At 33.9% G+C, this 23,920-nt stretch overlaps 2 protein-coding genes and 1 pseudogene across 3 annotated transcripts; 1 reads left to right on the forward strand and 2 right to left on the reverse strand.

The window, feature by feature from the left end:
- Positions 1 to 1,953: 1,953 nt before the first annotated feature.
- LOC103844010 (E3 ubiquitin protein ligase DRIP1) lies at positions 1,954 to 8,928 on the reverse strand. Of its 2 annotated transcripts, none has more exons than XM_009120784.3 (3): positions 4,129 to 8,928; positions 3,792 to 3,891; positions 1,954 to 3,701 (listed from the first exon to the last, which is right to left on the reverse strand). In XM_009120784.3, exons 1-3 carry the CDS (start codon positions 4,205 to 4,207, stop codon positions 3,140 to 3,142), a joined length of 741 nt encoding a protein of 246 aa, XP_009119032.2. In that variant the 5' UTR covers positions 4,208 to 8,928; the 3' UTR covers positions 1,954 to 3,139. The 2 variants fall into 2 exon arrangements, with proteins under 2 accessions (XP_009119032.2, XP_033138547.1); XM_033282656.1 differs by having other exon boundaries at positions 4,053 to 8,927.
- Positions 8,929 to 10,887: 1,959 nt separating this feature from the next.
- LOC103844416 lies at positions 10,888 to 22,516 on the forward strand (annotated as a pseudogene).
- Positions 17,799 to 18,851, reverse strand: LOC117129017 (glutathione S-transferase T3-like). The gene is made up of 2 exons (XM_033282325.1): positions 18,069 to 18,851; positions 17,799 to 17,900 (listed from the first exon to the last, which is right to left on the reverse strand). The coding sequence occupies exons 1-2, from the start codon at positions 18,849 to 18,851 to the stop codon at positions 17,799 to 17,801; spliced, it is 885 nt and encodes a 294-aa protein (XP_033138216.1).
- Positions 22,517 to 23,920: the final 1,404 nt, after the last annotated feature.

Genomic DNA, 23,920 nt, shown 5'->3' on the forward strand with positions numbered 1-23,920 from the left:
AATTATGTAATTGACGACCATTTTATTAGAGTAGAGATTCAAGACAACACAATTTAATACATTGTGGGAACCGAAATTCGCACTGTCGATTTCCGTTTAAATAAAGAAACTAGGAAAACCCTAATTTCCCAGAGGTCTCGGATCTCTGCGAGAGCCAACGACAAGTGATCGAATATATGCGGAAATCATGAAAAGATAACAAACGAGTTTAGAGAAAACAGTAGATCTTATTTCGAGTCCGCGTAAGAGCGTTGCGATCATTACAAGAGAATACAAAGGCTTTGGCCGCAGGGGCCGTCAGCGAGTTACCTAGTTCTAGCAACATAAAACCCTAATCCTAGTTGAGTCGCAGCTCGATAACAAAGGACGAAAAAGATATCTAAAAGGCTTAGATTGATTTCGGACTGAACCTTGTTAAAGGCTGCCTACGTACCCCTTTTGAGGATCAAGCCGAACGTAGTTCAATTGATAGAGCTGGACAAGAGATCGAACTGCCTGGGCGAGTTCGTCTAGTAATTGAGTGCCAGTCATAGAAACCGAACTTGTCGAGAATAAGCCTAAAGTTTCTTAGTGCAGAGAATTCCGAATCTAAAAAGTTCTCCCCCTCTTGCTCCTCGCCTAGGACTCCTTGTATACTAGCTCCAAGGTCGGTTTACGCTTTTACTCTTCTGCCCTTAACCCGTCATAGCATAAAAATGGAGATATTCCATTTTTCCCGATCTTCACAATTATCTTCAAAACTTCCGTATTTATCCGCGGAAACTTGACATTTATCCTTCCTTGTGGACCAAGCGTAAACCAGTCTGTGGTTTACGGGCTTTTGGTTAGGAAAATCATAGGATGGGCCTCGAGTCGTGTTTTAGGTCCCTTTGGGCCGTCTTCCGACTCGACACGTTTACTACGAGTTTTCCGCGGTTTCTAATCCGCGAAGTTTGATCGATGAATTAGAATGGCGGAAAACATGGACTGAGCTTGCTACGGTCTTCGGGAGATAGCATTCGAAGGTTTTGACAAGAATGCAAGAACTGGTGTCGTATTGACGTTTGGAAAGGGTCAATCGCTACACAGCGACCGAACTGTGGCTCGAGCCCGGTCGCTTCGTAGCGACCGAGCGGGACGAGCCCTCGGTCGCTACGTAGCGACCGAGCTTTGGCCCGAGCTCGGTCGCTACGTAGCGACCGAGCTTTGGCCCGAGCTCGGTCGCTACGTAGCGACCGAGCTTTGGCTTGAGCTAGTTCGCTACGTAGCGACCTAGCGGGACGATCGCTCGGTCGCTACGTAGCGACCGAGCTATGGCTCGAGCTCGGTTGCTACGTATGGCTCGAGCTCGGTCGCTACGTAGCGACCGAGCTTTGGTTCGAGCTCGATCGCTAAGTAGCGACCGAGCGGGACGATCGCTCGGTCGCTACGTTGCGACCGAGCTTGGCTCGGGCTCGGTCGCTACGTAGCGAGCATGCTTGGTCGCCGCGTATCGATCGAGCTTGGCTTTTCCGTGGTCTGATTTCCATACTCGAGCTTGTCCGCGGCCGATTTGGATACATGTCCGTTTCCTTTGGACAATCGGTATTTAGTGGTTCGATTGAGATTTGGACGATATTTTACTGCAAGGCTGTTCGTAAAGATATCTTTACGAAGATTATTTTTCGTAAAAACGGTTATGCTGACTTTTACGGACTTTCAGGCATTGATTCCGTCGTGACCGATTTTGACCCCAACATACATTACCATTTCGAGTGTTCCCATAATATATGAATCAAATATGAATCGACAATCGCGTGATCGAATCAATTATTGTGAATGGCAATGTTAGCGTGATAATGGCAACAAAATATACGTGAAAAGAGTAGTTTTCTATAGAAGTGATTTAACGGATATTTCATCGTTGTTATTCGAATACGGTTTCACCACGCAAAAGTTATTATGAAAACATGATTGTCCATCTCTGACTTATAATAAATTTTGTACCAGAAGAATTTTTACATGAAATTTGTGTGATTGGATCTTCATATTGTTGCCTATTTTACGTAAAAACATATCACATTGCTATACAAATAGGCAAGTAGTATATTGAGTATCAATTTGATTACTGAAATATCGAAAGAGTCATTAACTTTCTTATGATTTGTTTTGTCTTAAATTCATAATAAATAATTATAAGTTATTGCACACTATTATACATTTTTTTCCTTATAATATTTCTAATTTACAAATAAATCAATTACACAACCATAAAAAAACAATTAAGTTTACATTATACATACATGCACAATTTTAAAATTAAAAAAAAAAACTGTTTTCGGTCACTCACCCCGCGCAGGGTGCGGGTATCACCTAGTGCATATGTTAAAAATAAAACTAATACAAATCAACATTCCTTAGTTGTTTGAGAAATTGCACCCAATAGCTAAGAAAAAAAACAAAATTCACTATCTAACTAAAATCCCACCCTCTCTCCTCTTTTCTCTTCCTATCTCTCTCTTCTCTCTCTAAAAATCTAATTTCTCTTTTTTTTTTGGTTATTCCCTAAATAAGCCCGTGTTGTTTTCCCCTTTTTTTGTTGTGCTATCAATTTTATTTAGCCATGAACTTGCAATTTCATGCAACTTTATTAACACAATCTTCTTCGTAACACAAAGTTGCATGAAACTTGGTCTAACTCCAATTTCAATTAATTAAGATCCAACATGAAATTATATTGGATCTTACAAACTTTGTATAAACGGGAGGTAGACCAAAATAATTTCATGCAACTGTAGTAACAGAGAGGTTTACAGTGTCGTCTCAAATTATATATGGATCTTGTTCAAAAACATATTAACGGTATATTTAACAATATATTAAAGTAGTTTTAAAAATTTATAACTATATATATATATTTGACTTTTTCTAAAATTCTAAATTCTAAATTTAATAATATATTTAAATTTCAAAGTTTAAACTATAATTTATATATTTATTTTCAAAAGAAATCTTGATTTCATTTTTATTTTTAATTTTGGATCCTATTTGACCGTTCCACAATTTTAAGCAAAGATGTTTTTCCTTCCCTGAAATCATCAAAGCCTTGTCAACATAACAACAAGATATAGACAACAAAAGAAGAAGAGAAAGAAAAAGTTTAGATATGGGAGGATGAATCTCACTGATCACTGGACGTCATAAGTGAGAACCAAACAGGACCATTCCCCATCTCCTGTTTTGCACTCTTTTCATACTCACGTTTATATCTGCTCTTGTGGTCCTTAACTCTGGGTTGAATTTGTTTGTGAGATGATGAACTAGCCTGCTCAGATTTCGAACCTGGCCCTTGAGAAGCACAAGAAGACTTCAAGGTCTGTGTCCTGTTCGCCACTTCAACCAGAAAATTCAAAGCTTTCCAATAAGATTCGGGATCCCAAGGCTCATCACTATCCTTTTTATTCTGAGTGGATTTGTTGGGTGAGCTTGTGCTCTCCAGAAGTTGACCCTTAAGAAGAGATTCTTCTTCCTTCTCGGCCAATGAAGCACTGTCTCGTAATAACTCTTTGCTCGTGACCGTTTTAGTTCTTCTTCTTCCAGCTTGGTCTGACGCCTTGGTTTCGGTTACATCAACCAAATAAGACATAGACCTCTCCTTCTTTCTTGCTGGCTCTGGAGCTTTCACTTTTCTTCCTTTTAGAGGAAAGATTTTGGCTCTCAGGTCTTGTAAATTGTGGTCAGGCCTGCATAAAAGTAGCTCATCAACATACACACACACACTTAAAGTTTACCTACAAAGCTCACATCTGTACAGGACAAGATTATTTGCTCACCTAAGCTTGTCCAATGGGGTGCCACCAAGGTCGATATTGCACACTGGACAGCACTCTATCTCGTCTTCTGTGATTTTCTCATAGATGCATTTCCTACAAACTGCATAGGAAGAGTAAACTCATCCCAGTCTCCAGTAGATAGCAATTAGAAATGTAGATTAGCAAATATTATTCTCAGCTGATATGTTAAACAACAGTTATGCAGCTAAATAAAACAAGTAACCTAACCAAGCGAAGAACTAATATGAAATTGACACATACAATCTTCAACTTCAAAGGAAATTAAAACCATGGCAGTGAATCTTGAAGCCTTTGTGGGTTAAAAAGAGGAACTAACAAGTGTGAAGGCACTCGGAGACAGTGGTGGCGTCAAGGAGGATACTGTCGCAGAGAGGGCAGCTCAAGCACTCCCTCATATTATCATATTGTTATGTATAATTAACAAAACATAAAATTAAATAATATTTCTAAAATTTATAAATATTTTTAAAAAATCATAATATGATTAGAAAATTATAAAAATCGACCACCTAGCCGCCTGGGCGTTACACGTCACTCTTCCGCTCTGATTTATGCCAAATCGGTTAAAAAAATCGGATATCCGATTTTCTCCGTCTAAGCGGACCGCCTAGCCGCCTAGGCGGCGGCATAATCTATTTTTTATTATTATGTTTTTTTTTAATATTATTTTTATTTATTTATTTGATCTTAAATTTTATAAATATCATTTATATTCATAATTTTGATGAAAATTACACTATATTAAGTTTATATATTCTATTTGTGTGTTTTATACAATCTTAAACATGAAAATATATTACTGTTATAAACAATTAAAAGTTAACATGTTTTATAACATAGTAAACAATCTCAAAATTCTGCCCCGCATAATTTTCGATTAATCTCCGATTTTCTTTTTAGGCTCTAGGTCCAACCCGACCGACAGACTATCGCCTAGCGCGTTCCCAAACAGGGGTAATTTATAGTAGAATCAGATATTATGTTTGAACCAAAGACTAAGTCATGTATCAAAAAAGTTACCTTACATAAACTCTTTCCTTTACGTTGACAATGTGATGATAGACATCACCAGTTGGAATGTCTGACCAATGAAAATAAATCATTCCACCACTTCCTCCACCACCCACTACAATTTCCTCCAGTACTAGATAGAATCGCAGACCTCGCTATGTCAAGTGTGCGCAAGAACAAAAGTACGGTTCCACGTGAACCACCGCTAGGTCCTAGATGTGAATTAATTATGCCTTTCACTGTCTTTCTAGGACTTTCACCATTAGTTGTTATCGATCCCTCAAGTGACAAGCTTGAAAGTGGGTGCTCAAGCGAACCAATCACTTCATAAAGTGGAAAGAGGAAAAATTATTAAAAAGATACATTTCAAAAAGGTTATTTCGAAAATAATATTTTTGACATACACCTACAAGAGAATGCAAGCTTTTCACATTTAAATTAGTTGAAAGAAGAATAAACAATAAGGTGCTTGCATTAATAAATACATATCTGACGTGTTCACAAAACTACTACATTGCACGTGTTGTTTTTTCTTTCAGATTGTTGAGAAAATTTGTGAAATGAAAGAATTATGAGCTTTAAAGATAAGTAATAAACTATATTATAACCCGCACTATGCGCGGATTTATATACATTATATTCATGTGTTATGTTTTTAAATTAACATTTCATGATTTAAAGGTATTTTATAAATCTTGAGGTAAAAGTGAATAAGAATATTTAGATGAGTTACTTTTAGATTAAGAGTTCATGATTCAATGGTATTTGATAAATTTTGCTATTTTGAATAAATTAGATTAAGTTATGTTTAGTTAGATATTATGGTATAATTGTAATATACCACACATAATTAAGATATGGTGGAAATGTTTTTTTTTCTTTTACTTTTTGTTCAGATTTAATTGAAATAACTGTTTACTGTGTTTTATATTATTAAAATATGATCAATAAATAATTTAGTGTTAAGCAGATGTTAGAAATATATATTTTTATTTTGTAATATTGTTTGTGTACGAAACAAAAGAACGTTATCTTGTCATATTATTATTCGGGAGTTTTTTAAACTTTGGAAAGATATAAAAGGATCATTTCTGTTTTTGTTAACATTATTAGCTTAATGTTATGAAACTGTTTGAGATAAATATTGTATAATCAAATTATAAGGGATGTTAACTTTAATTAATTTCTTTTTTTTTTTTTTTTGTCGTCAACTTTACAGACTCATATAGACTCTGTAAACCAAGCCGGAAGATATTGATCCATGTGAACGACGAAAGACGGCTGAATCCTAACACTGCGTGCTAGGCTATCCGCCTTTGTATTCTGCGCTCTTGGTACATGGACGATCTCTGATTGTAGGAAACTTGCTCTCAGCCTTTTGATGTCTTCCAAATAACTTGCAAACGCTGGCCACTCTTCTGGTTCCGAAACCATCTTCACCAATTGAGAACAATCCGTTGCAAACGTAACCTGAGATTGACGTAAATTCCTCATACATTCCATAGCCCAGAGTAGTGCTTCCATCTCCGCATGGAGAGGAGAAAGACTAGCCCGAACATTCCTCGCCCCTAGCAAACCAGCGAAGCCTTCTAAAGTGCTGTGCCAACCCTGGCCGGAAAAAGTATCTTTCTCTTTCCAGGAACCATCTGTGAAACACCATCGTCCTGGATTTAACAATGAAGACCGAATCTCTTCCTGTGGGACCATACTCTGTTCGTTTAACAATGAACACCATCGTTCATTAATTAATTTCTAATGAATGGTAAATAGATCCAAAACTTAAATGACAACTTTTTAAGTAGATAAAAAGTAGGACTCTATTTTAGTAGAGTAGACGGCTATGTTATAGTTACTTGATGATTGAACTAAATATTATTTAGTACTAGATTTGGACCCGTGTGTTGCAACGAGCTTTATTTGATATTTTAATTTAATAAAAAAATATTAAAAAATCATTTTATTATTGTTTAAAATTGTTTTGCATATGTTATGTGAAATTTATTTTATAATTAAGAACTCTTTTTTACACATAAGTTTCAGTTAATATTTGTTAGAGCTAGAAATAACATTTAAACGTAAAAATTTAAACCGGATCCAACCTGAAATAATAATTATAATGAAATAAAAAGGAATTTGGAAGTTAATTAAGGCCATGATGACAACATTATATACTTTCTTATGTAATAATTTAATGTTTTATTGAACTTATCTGATGTTAAATAATTTTCTGGATTCATTATTTATTAATGATATATTTTCATAATAACATTTTAATTAAAATATATTATAAACTACTACATATTAAAAATAAAAAAACGTAATAAGATAACAATGAATATTGATTTGTTTTTGACTAAACATATGTACGGCGACAGTAATAATTATCAATTTTTTATGAGCAAACATGAGAATATATATATCAAACATGTGTTTGATTTTCGTACAACCAAACACATAAATACCAATCACGACAACATCCTAAGTTTTGATTTTATTTTTAGGAATTTAGAAAAGGAAAAGTATTATCATATAAACTTTTACAATTATCTTCTGTTTAGAATTTCAGAAAAATCTTATTGCTATCAACTATAAATAATTTTAAAATTAAGTTTTTTACAGCTCATATAAATACTATTTTTACACTTCATTTTTAATTAAATACTTTTTAGTATCATGTTCATCATCAAATTTTCTTTTAAAATATACTATCAAATAACTTCTTACAATTTTCTTTTGGTTAGGAATTACAAAATATGATACAAATCTCTCTTGTTGAGGATTTTTTTTTTAAGTTAAAAAAACTATCAAATAGTTTTTTACAGTTTTAGGTGTTAGAAAACAAAATTAAAATTACATAATCTTTTATAATTATTTTTTCTAGGAGTTAGAAAATAAAAATACTATCAAATAACTATTTCCAGCAAATATTAACTATTTTAAAAAGTTGCTATTTTAAAAATTCGTTTACTCAATTTTACTAATATTTTTAATTAAATATTTTCAGTATTATATTTATCATTAAATTTTAAAAGTAAAAATTACTTTTACAATTCTATTTGGTTAGAATTTCAAAGGAAACAATCTCATTTGGTTAAAATTAAAAGAGGAAAATGTTATTTTTCAAATTTATTTTATTTAGGATTTTAGGAAAAAAAAATTATTTTCATATAATGATAAATTTTTATTAATACATGCACAATTTGTTTTTACAAATGTCACAATAATATCGGGTCAAATATTTGAAGTTATTTTTGGTTTATAATTTTTTAAGACAAAATTATCTATTAAAAAGAAAATTTATTATTTTAAAGAAATAATTTACTTTTAATTGTTTTAAAAAAAGAAAAATTCCAACTATAATTCGTTTTTGTTTAAGACTTTTATACAACTAATATATTTTCAATAAACAAATTATGTTTAGTCAATTATATATTGTGTCTTATACATACAAACATATATATTTCTCATATTCACACATACTTATGTACGACAAAAACATCATAATTTTAAAAAAATTGTGTTAGCATCATAAGATGTAATATGGATGATAAGAAATTGAGTTGTTTACAGAAATTGAAAGAAAATACTCAGATATTATTTTTCTTGTAAATACTATTTTTTGTAAAAATAATATGAAGAAGCTTAAACCTAAATAAATATGTGAAAATAATATTTATTTTGGTATATATTTTTGTAACATACATTTATCTGTTAAAAAGGAAACTTAGCTATTTATATGAAAATAATAAGAGTCCTTTAACATTTTTATTTTCTTAGGTTTTAAAAAAGGAATAACACTTATTTTATAGTTAGTTTTTCTATTTGATTTTTATCAAATAATTTCTTGTACATGTAGGATTTTATAATTCGTTTAAAAAAAATATTTTCTCTTATAATATCTTTCTTTAGTGTCTTTAAAGATGAAAAATATATAAAATATTTTACAAAGAAAAAATACTTTTAGAAAGCTTTTTACAATTATTCTTTGTTTCTAGAATTTTCAAAATTAAATTTACTATCAAATATTTTTAAAAGACTATAAAAGAACCATAAAATATATAATTGTAAAAGGCTTGGTTCTTCAAAATTGATAATTAACATGATCGCGACATGTGTTAATTAACTTATTAAGATTGTGACATGTGTCAAAAATATGTTACAATTATTTTTTATTATGATTTAAAAAGATTTAGAAAAAAAATTATTATTACATTTTTATTGAAAATAAAATTATTATTCCATTTTTTTGGACACTAGAAAAGAAAAATTATTACAAAATATAATTTATTGTTCTTTTTATGAGTTTAGAAAAGGAAAATTACTATTATATAGTCTTTTATAATTATATTTTTATGGTTCCTTTTATAGTCTTTTAAAAATATTTGATACTAAATTTAATTTTATAAAAAATTTATAAACAAAGAATAATTGTAAAAAGCTATTTGAAAGTTTTTTTCCTTTTAAAAATATTTTGTATATTTTTCATCTTTAAAGATACTAAAGAAAGATATTATAAGAGAAAATATTAATTTTTTAAAAAATAATCTTAAATAAAAACGAATTATAAAATCATACAAGTACAAGAAATTATTTAATAAAAATAAAATAGAAAAACTAATTATAAATTAAGTGATATTCCTTTTTTAGAACCTAAGAAAATAAAAAAGTAAAAGAACTCTTATTATTTTCATATAAATAACTAACTTTCTTTTTTAACAGATAAATGTATGCTACAAAAATATAAACCAAAATAAATATTATTTACACATCTATATTTAGGTTTAAGCTTCTTCATATTATTTTCACAAAAAATTAATATTTACAAGAAATATTATCTGTGTATTGTCTTTTAATTTCTTTAAACAATTCAATTTATTATCATCCTTTTTACATCTTATGATGCTAACACAAGTTTTTTTTAATTATGATTTTTTCGTCGTACATACGTATGTGTGAATATTAAGAATATATGTTTGTATGTATAATACACAATATATAATTAACTAAATATAACTGTTTTATTGAAAATATAATAGTTGTATAAAAATCTTAACAAAATGAATTATAGTTCCAATTTTCCTTTAAAAAAAAAATTAGAATTAACTTATTTCTTATAAATAACTAACTTTTCTTTTTGATAGATAATTTTTTGTTAAAAATTTATAAACAAAAAATAATTTCAAATATTTCACCTGATATGATTGTGACATTTGTATTAAAAAAATAAAATTGTGTATGTATTAATAAAAATCTATCATTATGTGAAAATAACTTTTTTTCCTAAAATCCTAAATAAAAAAAAATTTGAAAAATAAAATTATTTAACAACAAGAAAATTATCCTAAATATGTTTAATTAAAAACAAATCAAGATTCATCGTTATGTTATTACATTTTTTATTTTTACTATGTAGTAATTTATAATTAATTTTAATTAAAATGTTATTATGAAAATATATCATTAATAAATAATGAATCAAGAAAATTATTTAACATCAGAATAATTTAATAAAATATTAAATTAGTACATAAGAAAATTAATGTATAATGTTGTCATCGCTTCTTGGCCTTATTTAACTTCCAAATTCTTTTTTATTTCATTATAATTATTATTTCGGGTTGGATTCGGTTTAAATTTTTACGTTTGGATGTTTTGTCTAGCTTTAACAAATATTAACTGAAACTTATGTGTGAAAACGAGTTTTTAACTATAAAATAAATTTCACAATACATATGCAAAAATAATTGTAAAACAATAATAAAATGATTTTGTAATGCTTTTAATTAAATTAAAATATCAAATAAAGTCCGTTGCAACGCACGGATCCAAATCTAGTTGACACATATCGCGATCATGTTAATTAGCAACTTAAAAAAACTAAACTTTATATAATAAGATTACAATTACCAAAGAAAGTAAAATCGTATAATATTACAATGGGTTATATAATATTCGGAAATAGTAATAGTATGTTTTGGTAAAAAAAAAGAGGTAATAATATGTTTGAAACAAAATCTAAGTCCAGTTCGAAGATTACTAGGGTTCCTTGTTTTCGCTGTTCTCGATGGCTACTTCTTCGAAGAAATCGGCCGCAGAAGCTAAATCATTGGGCAAGCGAAAGAAGTCGGGATCTGATTCGGAGCCAGCTAATTTATTGGTGAAGCATAAACTGAAAGATGATTTGGAGACCAAACCTATGATTCTGAAGAAACATAAGGCGGAGGAGGTTGTCGTAAAAAGGAAAACAATCTTGCTTCGTGGTCTCCCTAAGGACGCTGGGATAGCAGATATCATCGATCTCTTCGAAGATGTTGGACAAGTTGTTCGTGTTCAACTTGTTGTACACCACGGTTTCAGGAAGACAGGGAAATAGGGCTTTGTCAAGTTTGCTTCTTCTAACGAAGCAGACAAGGCTCTCCAAACGATTAAAAATTTGCACGGTCGCCAGATTATTGCTCAGATTTTCCCTTATGTGTACATCATATCCAAGTATTGCAAAGATCACACAGTCCGGAACAAAGATTTCATTCTACGAGAAGAAGATGAGACGCCACCTCCCAAGTTTGTTGAGAATGTTCTCTTTGTTTCCAACCTCTCTCCTCAGACAAAATTATTCCATATCATCGACTACTTCAGTCATGTTGGAGAAGTTGTTAGTGTTCGACTTGTCGTAAATCCCGAGGGCAAGCATGTAGGCTATGGCTTTGTCGAGTTTGGTTCTGCTTACTAAGGCGCTGGAAAAAATGAATGGAGAATATTTGCTGGATCACATGATTTTTATTGACGTAGCTATGCTGCCTCCCTACCGTCTCCTACCCATGTACAACTTTGCAGAGAAGCTCTGTTACGAAGACTATCGTCGACGAGGGATCCTTGTGAGAGAGACAGAAGATAGACTTTATCAAGAGACAGTTGCTGTAAGATATAAGACGATCTTTGTCAACAATCTCCCTTGCCCAACTATAATAATACAACATCTCATCGATTTATTCAAAGATGTTGGAAAAGTTGTTCATGTTCGTCTTCTTATAGACTGTGAGGGCAACCAAATTGGCGATGGCTATGTTGAGTTTTCTTCTTCTGAAGAAGCAGAGCAGGCCTTGAAAAAGGAGTATTTGCCCGATCAAGAAATTTTCCTTTGTTCGGCTGAGGGATTTCCAGACCTTCGGGATCCCAAGTATTGCATTGATCACAAGGTTTGGTACGAAGACTACCTTGGACGAGAAAACCGTCTGATCGAAGAAGATGATGATAGGGAGGAAGGATTCGATGAAACTCATGATTTTGCTGAGGAAGTAGCCTTAAGAAAAAAAACTCTCTTTGTTTACAATCTCCCTCCCGGAATAAGAAGATTTAATCTCATCTGTTACTACAAAAATGTTGGAAAAGTTTGTCGTGTTCGACTTGTTGTAAACCGCGAGGGTGAGCATGTGGGCTGTGGCTTTGTTGAGTTTGCTTCTGCTGAAGAAGCAAAGGAGGCGTTGCTGTACGAGAATAGTAGAGTTCTGAATATTCTCTCCGACGTGGTTGAGATGGCTCCATACCCTATCCGACCCAAGTACAGGCGTGCAGAGAGGCTCTGGAACGAAGAGTGCCTTCGACCAGAAAGCCTTCCGACAGAAGAAGATTATGAAGAAGATTATCTGGAGAAACCGGAGGTAACTGAATTATTCTGCGGTAAGAAGAAAACCTTCTCTTACGATGACTGATGGAAGAAGATGAAGAAGCTATCTGGTGTTTTAAACTTATAATATACAATGCAAGAAGCTATTTGGTGTTTTTAACTTACGATACATTCTTAGGTTCTAGTTAATTTATTGTGTGAATGAATCTAGGGATTTTTACAAAATTGACCTACAACTTAAAGTCAAACACAAAACTAACCTCCTTTTTTTTGAAAATTGGTTTTACCCTATTCACCCCACAAGTTCATATAATTTACGAAAATGCCATCAATTTTTTTTTTTTTTTTCGAAAATGACATCTTTACTCTTTCACCCTCATCATCTTCAAGTAATTACAAGATTGCCATTGTCATCAATACCACAACCACCATGAACAACCAATTTGAAGCTCTTAATGCTCCTAAAATCGATTTACCCTTCTTCTTTTTCCATTCTTGTGAACTAAACACAACATATCTCTCACTTTCTCTCCACAATGAGCTAAAAAAACTCAAGATTTTGATTCTAAAATTTTTATGGTTCATAGGGTCATAGAACCTAACGATTATGGGTGGGTGACTTCCGTTTGTGATTCTGTGTGCTTGGAGAAGCCTTATGTATGCTAAGGAACTTATCTCACCAATTTAAGGTATGACATCGAGTTTTTTTCCAGATCTGTTCGTCAGACGACTTACTTGGGAAGTCGTCTGGCTGTAGACGACTTACCTTTCAGTCGTCTGGCTGTAGACGACTTACCTGGAAGTCGTCTGGTCAACGCAGAGGTTATTTTTGCAATTGACTTTGAAATCTGTAACCTGAGACGACTGAAAGTTAAGTCGTCTACAATTGTTTGGTTTCAAAAAAAATTCCAAAGAACCTAGACGACTTACATTTCAGTCGTCATAGGTTAGTTTTGTATTTGACTGGATAATTTCAGAAGTTTGACTTCCTCAGACGACTTACATTTCAGTCGTCTGGCAAAAATTAAAATAATAATATTTTTTTTTAAAGTAAACGACTTACAATTAAGTAGTCATAGGTTAGTTTTGCAATTGAAAAAAAAAACTTCAAGATTTAATTATACACAGACGACTTATAATTCAGTCGTCCACCAGACGACTTAATTGTAAGTCGTCCAGGATTTTTTCCGAGATTCTGGTCAAACCTCGTAAATTCTGGACGACTTACATTTCAGTCGTCTCGTGGATGACTGAATTATAAGTCGTCTGTATATAATTAAATCTTGAAGTTTTTTTTTTCAATTGCAAAACTAACCTATGACGACTTAACTGTAAGTCGTCTACTTTTTAAAAAATATTATTATTTTAATTTTCACTAGACGACTGAAATGTAAGTCGTCCAAAAAGTCAAACTTCTGAAATAATCCAGTCAAATGCAAAACTAACCTCTGACGACTGAAATGTAAGTCGTCTAGCTTTTTTGGAGTTTTTTTTAACCAAACAATAGTAGACGACTTAACTTTCAGTCGTCCGAAATAACAGATTTCAAAGTCAATTGCAAAAATAACCTCTACGTTGACCAGACGACATATAGTTTAGTCGTCTAGACAACTTAGATTGAAGTCGTCGGCGTCTTCTCCACTAGTTTTTAAGTCTTCTACGTTAGTTTTTGAATAACTTGTATTTTTAAGAGTGATAAGTAACTTCAAGATATGTAAAACTCATATTTACAAAATATGTTCTCTCCCTTAGTTTTACTAAATTTGACTAAGTTTTTCAATGCAAACTTATAAAAAATATGATATGCTTTGACTAGTTACTATTGTTTGTTTCCATCTCTTACCAACATTCTTGTTTATTAAGATGAGAAAAAGGCCATTGGAGTTTATTATTGCATATGAGAGATCCAAAGATAAGAAAAAGGCTACTGAAGTCTATTATTTCATTGATTTGTAAATGTGTAAACACATTGTTAGCACATTTAATACATCTTGGAAAATATTATTACTGATTTTACAAAAAATTCACAACTAAAAGAGTATACATGCAATTCATAAAACAGACCACAAACAAAACTATTATAGATCATTCATCTATAAAGACAAGCATGGATTCCACTTGAGTAGACAAGACCAGACAACTTTTAAGAAGTCCAGACGACTTCTAAGAAGTCCAGACGACTTCTAAGAAGTCCAGACGACTTCCAGGATGTTCAGACGACTTTGCCAGAAGACTTTTAGGAAGTTCGGACGACTTCCAGACGACTTTACAGGAAGTCCAGACGACTTTTAGGAAGTCCAGACGACTTCCAGACGACTTCCAGATGACTTCCAGACGACTAACAAGTAAGTCGTCCCAGAAGTCTTCCAGATCTGAAAAACCTGCATATTAAATCCATATCTGAAAAACCTGCATATTCAAAAACGTTCAAATGGCTTAAAAACAGAAAAAATGAGTAGAAGATTAGATAAATCTACCTTTACAGAACACACAAAAATACATATCTAAAAATAATAGATCTACCTTTAAATTAGTGGAAGATGAGTACCAAATAATTAAAAACCTGCAAAAAAAAAAAAATAGATTAGTAACAAAGACATGAGACAAAATTGAAAAATTCATTTAAAGTTTGGTGTTTTCAAGTCAAAGAGATTAAAGTGGGTTTGGAGAGTTTTAGTTTGGGAAAAAAGTAAGAACTTTATACAACAAGAAGTTACCAAATGAAGAAAAATCAGACATAAGAACTTACCAAAACGCTGAGAAAAATCCAGACGACTTCCTAGAAGTCCAGACGACTTCCTGGAAGTCCAGACGACTTCCTGGAAGTCCAGACGACTTCGTGGAAGTCCAGACGACTTCCTGGAAGTCCAGACGACTTTGTCAGAAGACTTCCAAGAAGTCCAGACGACTTCCAGACGACTTCCAGACGACTAACAGGTAAGTCGTCCCAGAAGTCTTCCGGATCTGAAAAACCTGCACATCAAATCCAGATCTGAAAAACCTGCATATTCAAAAACGTTCAAATGACTTAAAAATAGAGAAAATGAGTGGAAGATTAGATAAATCTACATTTATAGAACACACAAAAATACATATCTAAAATTAATAGATCTACCTCTAAATTAGTGGAAGATGAGTACCATTTGATTAAAAACCTGCAAAAGAGATAGATTAGTAAGAAATACATAAAACAAAACTGAAAAATTCATATAAAGTTTGGTGTTTTCAAGTCAAAGAGATTAGAGAGAGGTTGGAAAGTTTTAGAATGATGAACATTACATTTTTGTTGCAGCCATTTGAGAGGAAGAGAGAGAATGTGTAAATTTTTCTTTATATAGGGAGACAAAAAATCCAATTAGATTAAATATTTTTGACTCAGACGACTTCCTGGACGACTTACATTTCAGTCGTCTAGTGAAGAAATTAAAACAGACGACTTACATGTAAGTCGTCCAGAAGAGTTTAATATTTTTAGCGGGAAATTAAATATTTTTAGCGGGAAACTAAAATAGAAGACTTTCCAGACGACTTACAAGTAAGTCGTCTGGACGACTTACAAGTAAGTCGTCTGGACGACTGAAATATACGTCGTCCGGGTAAATTATTCAACAGACGACTGAAATATAAGTCGTCCACACCCTAAACATAACCCCTAAACTTAATTATATAATTAAACACTTCATAAAACCAAATCAAACTTGAAAAGTGTTTACTATACACAAAAATAAACACATATAGGTGAAAACTAATTTTTGAAAAAAACATTTTAGTTTTCCAAAATCTAACCCTAACAATACATACAATACTACAACATATGTTTGACAAACTCCTAAACCAAAGTATTTCATGATTCACTACTTCCACTCATATATCTTCAAAACAAATCAATTTTATCATATCTTAATTTATATCAGTTAAAACTGTTTATAATTACTTGATTTTTATTTTTTACGCATCAAAATATTTTTTACAAGATTTATAAATTATTTTTAAAATAAACTGGTACCAGACGACTTACACTTCAGTCGTCCAGACGACTTCCAACATCTCAGACGACTTAGACGATTTACTGGGGCTATATTCGTAAAAATGGCTTCTGTTTTTTTGTTTGGTCACAAGGGGCTGAGCTGTAATTTCACTAGGCTTTTAGGTTAATTTTACATTTGATTCAATTTTGGGTATAGGTTTGGAATTAAAATCAAGTTGTGGGTTAGTTTTGGCAAAAACCCCATGAATCTATGTTAAAATATGATTAACTTGTGATGTTTTGGTGGGTGGGCAAAGCGAAAAAGACTAGTGGTAGAATCATTTAGATTAGTAAAAAAAAAAGTATGTTTGAAACAAAATCTACAAGTGTGGTCCTTAAAGGATTTCCCATTATTATACGTGTTTGCCAAACTATAGATGTTTTGAAACCAAGGGGGAAAGAAAGTAATCTAAAACGCCGCCTAAACATGTCCGTTGTGTAAGTAGGATTTTCGTCAAAATAGTCGTTCCATAGTTGAATGTGGCCTTGTTCCCGATCTATTTCGATATAATTCCGTTTCTTTGGGTTGGTGGCTTGTTCATAGAGTAGGGAGTTGAGGATATTATCAAATTCTTCGTCAAAATATTCTTCAAAAGCTTCATCTACTCCATCGGATGATGAGGACGACATTATTTGGCTACATTTGATTTTAAGATAAAAAAGAATAGTTAGATAAGAAAATATAAAATGGATTAAGAAAAAATGGAGATAGAACAATATATGAATGGGGTTTAAGAAAAAATGGAGATAGATGAATTGTTTTTTTTTTTAATAAATCAAATGGAGATAGAACAATAAATGTGGTTTTAGAAAAAATGTGGTATTTTCAAAAGGAGATAGAACAATAAATATGGTTTTTTCAAAAGGAGATAGAACAATATATGATGACATTTTACAATTCCCATATATATTATAGTCTGATTAATTTAGAAACAAAGAGAGTGGAAAAACAATTCCCATATATATTATAGACTGTGGCTGTCTGAAATTAAGCAAAGTGTGTGAGTGTGCTTACTAGAGAAGAGATGCTGTCTGAAAGGAATTACCAAATTCGAGATGTGGGCTTATGTGTGCTTCAGTGTTGTTGTGTGATTAATTACAGAGAAGAGATTGGAAAGATGGTTTTGTTCTGATTGTTTTGAGAGAATAGATCGAGATGAAGATGAGAGCAATGCATAAAATGAGAGATAGATTATATAGTGTCTTTCTTGACATCATCCGCGACAAGTACATCATTAAAAAAAAAAACAAACGAGTTTCTCCCGTGAACTGAGCACATGTTTTCTCAGTAGTACAACCCGTGAGATGACCCATCAACCTCAGACTAAACCTTGTAGAACCCGTGACCTCCACAACCAACAACCCGTGACCTGTAGAACCAACAAACCTTGTAGAACCCGTGACCTCCACAACCAACAACCTTCACCTGTAAAACGAGACAGAAGAATATAAGTTAAAGTCAAGTAATCAGCAAAATCATCATGTAATGAACAAAGTTATCAAGTAATGAACAAAAGAATCAACTAATGAACTAAGAAAATCCTCAACTAAGCACAAGCAGTTGTCAAATTATCACCTAGAGCATCTCAGAAACGAGTTTCTCCTTAAGAGCCACCTCACTTTCAGTTAGAGTTTCATGTTTCTTAGAGAGGAGACGATCTAGAATTTTTTGTTTTGCTAGGTTGCGTTTCAAGTCTAGAATGGTTTCTAGTCGATCAAAGGCTGCTTCATTCCCCTTTTTCTTGCGTTTGGCTGCTTTGCAAGCCTTAACACCAGGAGGCCTAGCCTCATCCGAGTCAGGGACTGACTCTGCAGCTTCCTTCCGTTTCTCCTTTGCACCATCTTTTGAGACAGAGTTGGATCTCCACTTTTGATCAAACCTCAACTCCCTCCAGCCGTGTTCAAGATTGAACTTCGTCCCGTAGTCGTTGAAGAAGATGTCATGAGCAGACTTCATGACATCGTTCTCATTTTGGCCACTAGCTTGCTCCTTCAAAGCCGCCTCATAGCTTCCCACAAACTTACAAACCTGCTCATTAATCCTTCCCCACCTCTGCTTACACTGACTCCACTCTCTAGGAACAGCGCCAGTGAGCTGAGGGCTTGAATTAAAATAATCCTCTATTCTTTTCCAAAACGAACCTAACTTCTGCTGGTTACTAACTATGGGATCCTTGCTGGTGTTCAACCAGGCACTGATGAGGACAATGTCCTCTTGTGTTGTCCACTTTCTCCTCTCTACGGGTTTAGGAACACCTGAGGACCCTACATCTATGGTTTGAGTTGTTTGAGTGTTTTGAGTGTTTTGAGTGGTTTGAGTGCACTGGGAAGATAATAGGGTCACAAACCCGACAGAATTAAGAGAAAAGTGATCCATTGTGGTTTCAGGTTTTTGGGAGTTTTCACAAGAGCGTGGTGAGTTAGAGTGATTTGTTAAAGTTGGTTTGTGTTTACAGTGGTTGGTTTCAGTATCTATAAAAACGATTTACTTCCTTTGTGTCTCTAACTACCAAACATTCATTAGCCTTAATTACAGATGACGTAGTTTACAAAATGTATTCATTACACATCAAATCAATATTTTTAATGAACATTCATCACAGCAACCAACCAACACCCATTTAAATTAACCTAGGTGAGTTCATAGTTATAATCTAGTACAAATACTACTCCACATATTAAATGAACCTAGATGAGTTCCTAGTTAAGTTTCAGTTCAACTACAGCAAACAACACACCTATCAGTACACGGAAAGAACTACTTCGGTTTAGTTTCTGTGTTTACCTGTTTGAATTTCACTCGAAACACACCCTCTCCAGAGCAGCCAACTGCACTGTGAGGTTATACACGTCACCAGTGAGCTTATCAAGCAGCAAACTCAGCCTTTTAACTTGTGCCTGCACAAGAAAAAAAGAAACGTTGTAAATGACTTTTTAAAAACCTTAATTAAAATAAAAAATCAACTCTTAGACAAAGTGACAAACCTCGACACTCTCAACCAGCATTGGCACCGACTTGATCACCTCATCAGCCTCCTCCACACGCTTACGCAGCATTTCGATATCCTCCTGCACACCACAAACCCAAGGCTGACGATAATGTAACCCATCAGCCTTGGTTAAACAATAAACACATCAGACAACACATTCCAAATATTGAACTAAAGCACAGGTTTGTATCTAATAATTCAACTGGATAACAGGGTTTGTATCTAACCTCGTAGTTTACACAGCTGAAGAAGCGTTTCCCTGGCTGAGTGTCGAACTCATCCTTCACTCGAACCTCGTGTATCATTCTCCCACCACAAGCGCATCTTTTGGGCATCCCATGTTCCGAATCGGAAACGTAACTCAGGAGGTTTATGTGCTCCAGTTTCCTCTTACAATCTGTTCTCTCATCTGCGGGATCCATCTAAAGCACAAAACAAGAATTGATTAGCACAAAAAAAATGTAAAATACGATCATACCAACCGTCTATCCAACCACAAATCGAAACCCCCAAATTTTTTTTAACCCTTCATCGAAAACCCCTATTGGATTTTCAATCTGCAAATCTCGGACCATTAATCGATAAATAGAACCCGTAGACGAGGTTATACAACCCTAGATCCAAACACATCTCGATTTCGAACCCTAACCCGAGATCATAAAATCTTTTGACAATTCACAATGGCGATCTCGACAACAGAAGGCTAATATCTAAACGTCAATCGACTCGGAACTCACCTCTGGTCCTGGAGGAGACAATCCGGCGCCGAATCGATCGAGAAAAGAGGAGAAAATGGGTGAGAGCTCGGCGTCGCAAATGAAATCGCCACACAGAGCAAACCCTAGCTTTCTCGCAAAAATGAGAGAAATGATTCTCTCTCCGCGTTCAAGCGCGTGACCTCTACTCCCCTTCACCAATCAGAATGCGACACCTGTGCTGAACCCGTATCGGACGGGATCACAGGTAAGAGGCGGGTCGCCAAATTAAACCCAATTTCTCATTTATTTTTATCCAAAAGGCCTCAAAACCTGAGCCCATGAACCTGTTTAAAACCCTCAATGGGGTTGCTCTAAGGATGGGGAAAATCCATGATCCACTCAGCGGAAAAGGGCGAGTCAAAGATATTCTTTTCTGCGACATGATGAAATATATACACACTTTTGTATGTTTGTCTTATTTGCGATTTGTTATTGATCTACTACTTCATACTCTTAAAATTCATGAAAGAAGTACATATGTTTATATTCAAGTAATATACGCATCTGTTAAAATTAAAACTAATACAAATCAACATTCCTTAGTTGTTTTTCCCTTTTTTTGTTGTGCTATCAATTTTATTTAGCTATGAACTTGCAATTTCATGCAACTTTAGTAACACAATCTTCTTCGTAACACAAAGTTGCATGAAACTTGGCCTAACTCCAATTTTAACTAATTAAGATCTAACATGAAATTATATTGGATCTTACAAACTTTGTATAAACGAAGAAAATTGTGATATTTAAGACGGGAGGTAGACCAAAATAATTTCATGCAACTGTAGTAACACACAAGTTTACAGTGTCGCCTCAACTTATATATATGGATCTTGTTCAAAAACATATTAACGGTATATTTAACAATATATTAAAATAGTTTTAAAAATTTATAACTATATTTATATATATATATATATATATATATATATTTGACTTTTTCTAAAATTCTAAATTCTAAATTTAGTAATTTTAAATTCTAAATTTAGTAATATATTTAAATTTCAAAGTTTTCAACTATAATTTATATATTTATTTTCAAAAAAAATCTTAATATTATTTTTATTTTAAATTTTGGATCCTATTTGACCGTTCCACTTACTCGCTCGTGCTATTAACCGGCTCTCTGGGTTTATATGATATAAAACACATAATAAAATGTAGTGAATAGCTATTTCATGATAACAATTTGCTGAATTTTCGTGTTATATCTTATCACTTCGTACTCAATTTTAGTTTCGAAAGGAAAACATTCTTGTTCTTGACCATCCATCTTGAAATCTTTATATATAAAGTAAGGTTTGTTCTCTCCAGGATGCGCCACCTAGGATTCCACCTAGAAAAGTCGAAGTCCCAGGATGCAACACGTGTCCCGGCCATTTAATACGCTTCACTTCATTTAATTAGAAATCTGTTGGGTTTAAAATCGGTCTTTAAGCAGCGTGGCCTACACGCGCCTTTTGTTTTCTCTCTCCAAAGAGAGATCACCATCTGCGTGTGTGGAGGCTCTCCGGTTTACATTACGGCGACCTCGCCAGACCCGTGTGTAGCTCTCCCACCCCTCCCTTTCAAGATCTTCAAAGCTTAATGGTCGGAGCAGTCTAGATCCCGCCTCCGGAGGTACTCTCTTCTTCTCTTCTCGGTTTGATTCGGTAAAGGCTCTGTTGCGGTGGTCCTGGTGGCTCATCGGTTTCTCGGGCTTCTGTGCTCCGTTTCAGGATGGTGGAGTTGCGGCTGGAAACGGAAACATAGACATCGGGGCCTAGGGTTTATACTTTCGGATCTTCGAGAGAATTTGCCAACGACGGAGCAGTCTTTGAGGATGGCGGTTCCTTGGGATCTGTCTCCTCCGGTGCGGATTTCTTCTCGGCTTAGAGGCGATGGCGGGTTGTACGCGATGCGTCGGACCTGCGAGTTTGGTGGCGTAACAGAGTAATTGCGGTGGTTAGGGCTTTGGGTTTCGATTTCTTTATAGATCCGGCGTCAGTGGCCGCGGGTCCCCTCCGACAGTGGTCCCTTTGCGGTGAGTATTGACGAAGCAGAGGCTGGTTTGGACACCCAGCCGAAGTAAAGTCACGATTTCTGGATTTGGAGACTTAAGTATTCATCGGAGTTAAAGCTCTACTTCTCACCGAGGAACCGAATCATCTTGCTATTTGTAATTGCTGTTGTTTCATGTTCTGCTTGCTCTTTGGAACCTATGGCCGTGCTTTTCTCCGGTAAACCGGAATTGATGTACTGTTTCGAGATCCCTTTTTAAGGGTTGATTTTTAATTAATTTTATTATTAAAAAAAAATCTGCTGGGCCTTTTGCTACATTTCATCAAATCATGCGTGACATGTGTACTACGTTTTTCTTCTCTGCCTGACAGATTTAATTAAATGGGCTTTCTAAATTTGTTGTGTTTACTAATCAAACCCATAACATACACACTATAAATACCCTCTCCGTCTTCAACATTTTCATATTTTTGGTTGTTTTTTAACATTTTCATATTTGATTTCTAAGGTTCAATAATGTTCTTCATCCTCTGCTTCGGTAAACTGTCCACAGAGTTTTTGAACGGTGATGATAGAGGAGAATCTCAGGAGCAATTTGACATACGTGTCTTAACGCTGGGTAAGAAAAATTGAAACGTTGCGGATGCATTCAATCGTTGTCATTAACGACGATCTTAATTTCTTTATCCCATTCATATCATGATCCTCATTCAATGCATCTCTCCTCTCTTCAGTCGGTAAATCTCATTTATAAAAAGATTAGCCGTCATGTCCTGAACACCATCCTTTCATTTCTTACAATCCAAAAAAAAAAAAAATTCTGCAGAATGACGATCTCATCTATCCTTCCCACGGATTTAAAATCAGGTCTCTGTAGACCATCGTCGAAGTTTGTTTCCTCAATTCTGGGAGTCGAAGAATGTGCGAAGAGGCGGCGAGCCTATCTACGTCAATATGATTCCTCTTGACTCGAAGGTATCTTTGGCGAATCTAAAAACAAACATTTTCCTTTTCGATTTATAAGTAACGATGGGATTAATCTTACTTTGAATGTATCATAGCAGCCAGAATTGGTTCGAGGTTTATCAATCTTTACCTTACTTTAAGAGATTGAGAGACAAGTCTTCTCTTCAAGGAAGCTGCAATGATGGTTCTTGGATTTGATTCCATATGAAAGCTATAAACTATTTCAAAGCTTCTTGCTGCACAAGTAACTGATTATCTACATTTGAAAATAATTCCATAATAACGACCAGCCGACAATACTGAAGGAATCTATCTCGTACCATCTAAAGATTAACCATTTTATCTTAGTTTCCCCTTGCCAAAAATGGAAAGAACTAATTCCATTTTGAAGGTAAATAACAAAGTTCATTCAATAATGCTGTCTAAATGTTTGGACTAGGAAAACCATATGGCACATTGTGTTGTTTGGGGTCATACTATATCAGATTCACTTGTTAGATCGCAGTAGAGACTGCGAGATTCTAGAAAAGATAGCGAAGCCAAAAAGAAATGGGGGCCTTGGGTTTAAAGATATTACCTCTTTCAATGACTCTCTACTTGCAAAACTGGGATGGCGCATCTTAAAGAACCCAACATGTCTCCTTGCTCAATGTCTCCTTGAGAAATACTGCCATTCTGAGTCTTTCTTAAAATGTAAGACGCCGGCATCTGCATCACATGGTTGTAGAAGCGTT

Source organism: Brassica rapa, chromosome A10 (assembly GCF_000309985.2).
Source record: "Brassica rapa cultivar Chiifu-401-42 chromosome A10, CAAS_Brap_v3.01, whole genome shotgun sequence".
Taxonomy (NCBI): domain Eukaryota; kingdom Viridiplantae; phylum Streptophyta; class Magnoliopsida; order Brassicales; family Brassicaceae; genus Brassica; species Brassica rapa.

Bases quoted from the DNA above. Each gene is read 5' to 3' on its own strand.
- LOC103844010 (XM_009120784.3), bottom strand. From the start codon at position 4,207: ATGAGGGAGTGCTTGAGCTGCCCTCTCTGCGACAGTATCCTCCTTGAC. The intron at 3,892-4,128 runs GTTAGTTCCTCT...CTTCCTATGCAG, and splicing joins CTCCGAGTGCCTTCACACTT to TTTGTAGGAAATGCATCTAT. The intron at 3,702-3,791 runs GTGAGCAAATAA...ACTTTTATGCAG, and splicing joins ACCCCATTGGACAAGCTTAG to GCCTGACCACAATTTACAAG.
- LOC117129017 (XM_033282325.1), bottom strand. From the start codon at position 18,851: ATGGATCACTTTTCTCTTAATTCTGTCGGGTTTGTGACCCTATTATCT. The intron at 17,901-18,068 runs GTTTCTGAGATG...CTCGTTTTACAG, and splicing joins TGGCTCTTAAGGAGAAACTC to GTGAAGGTTGTTGGTTGTGG.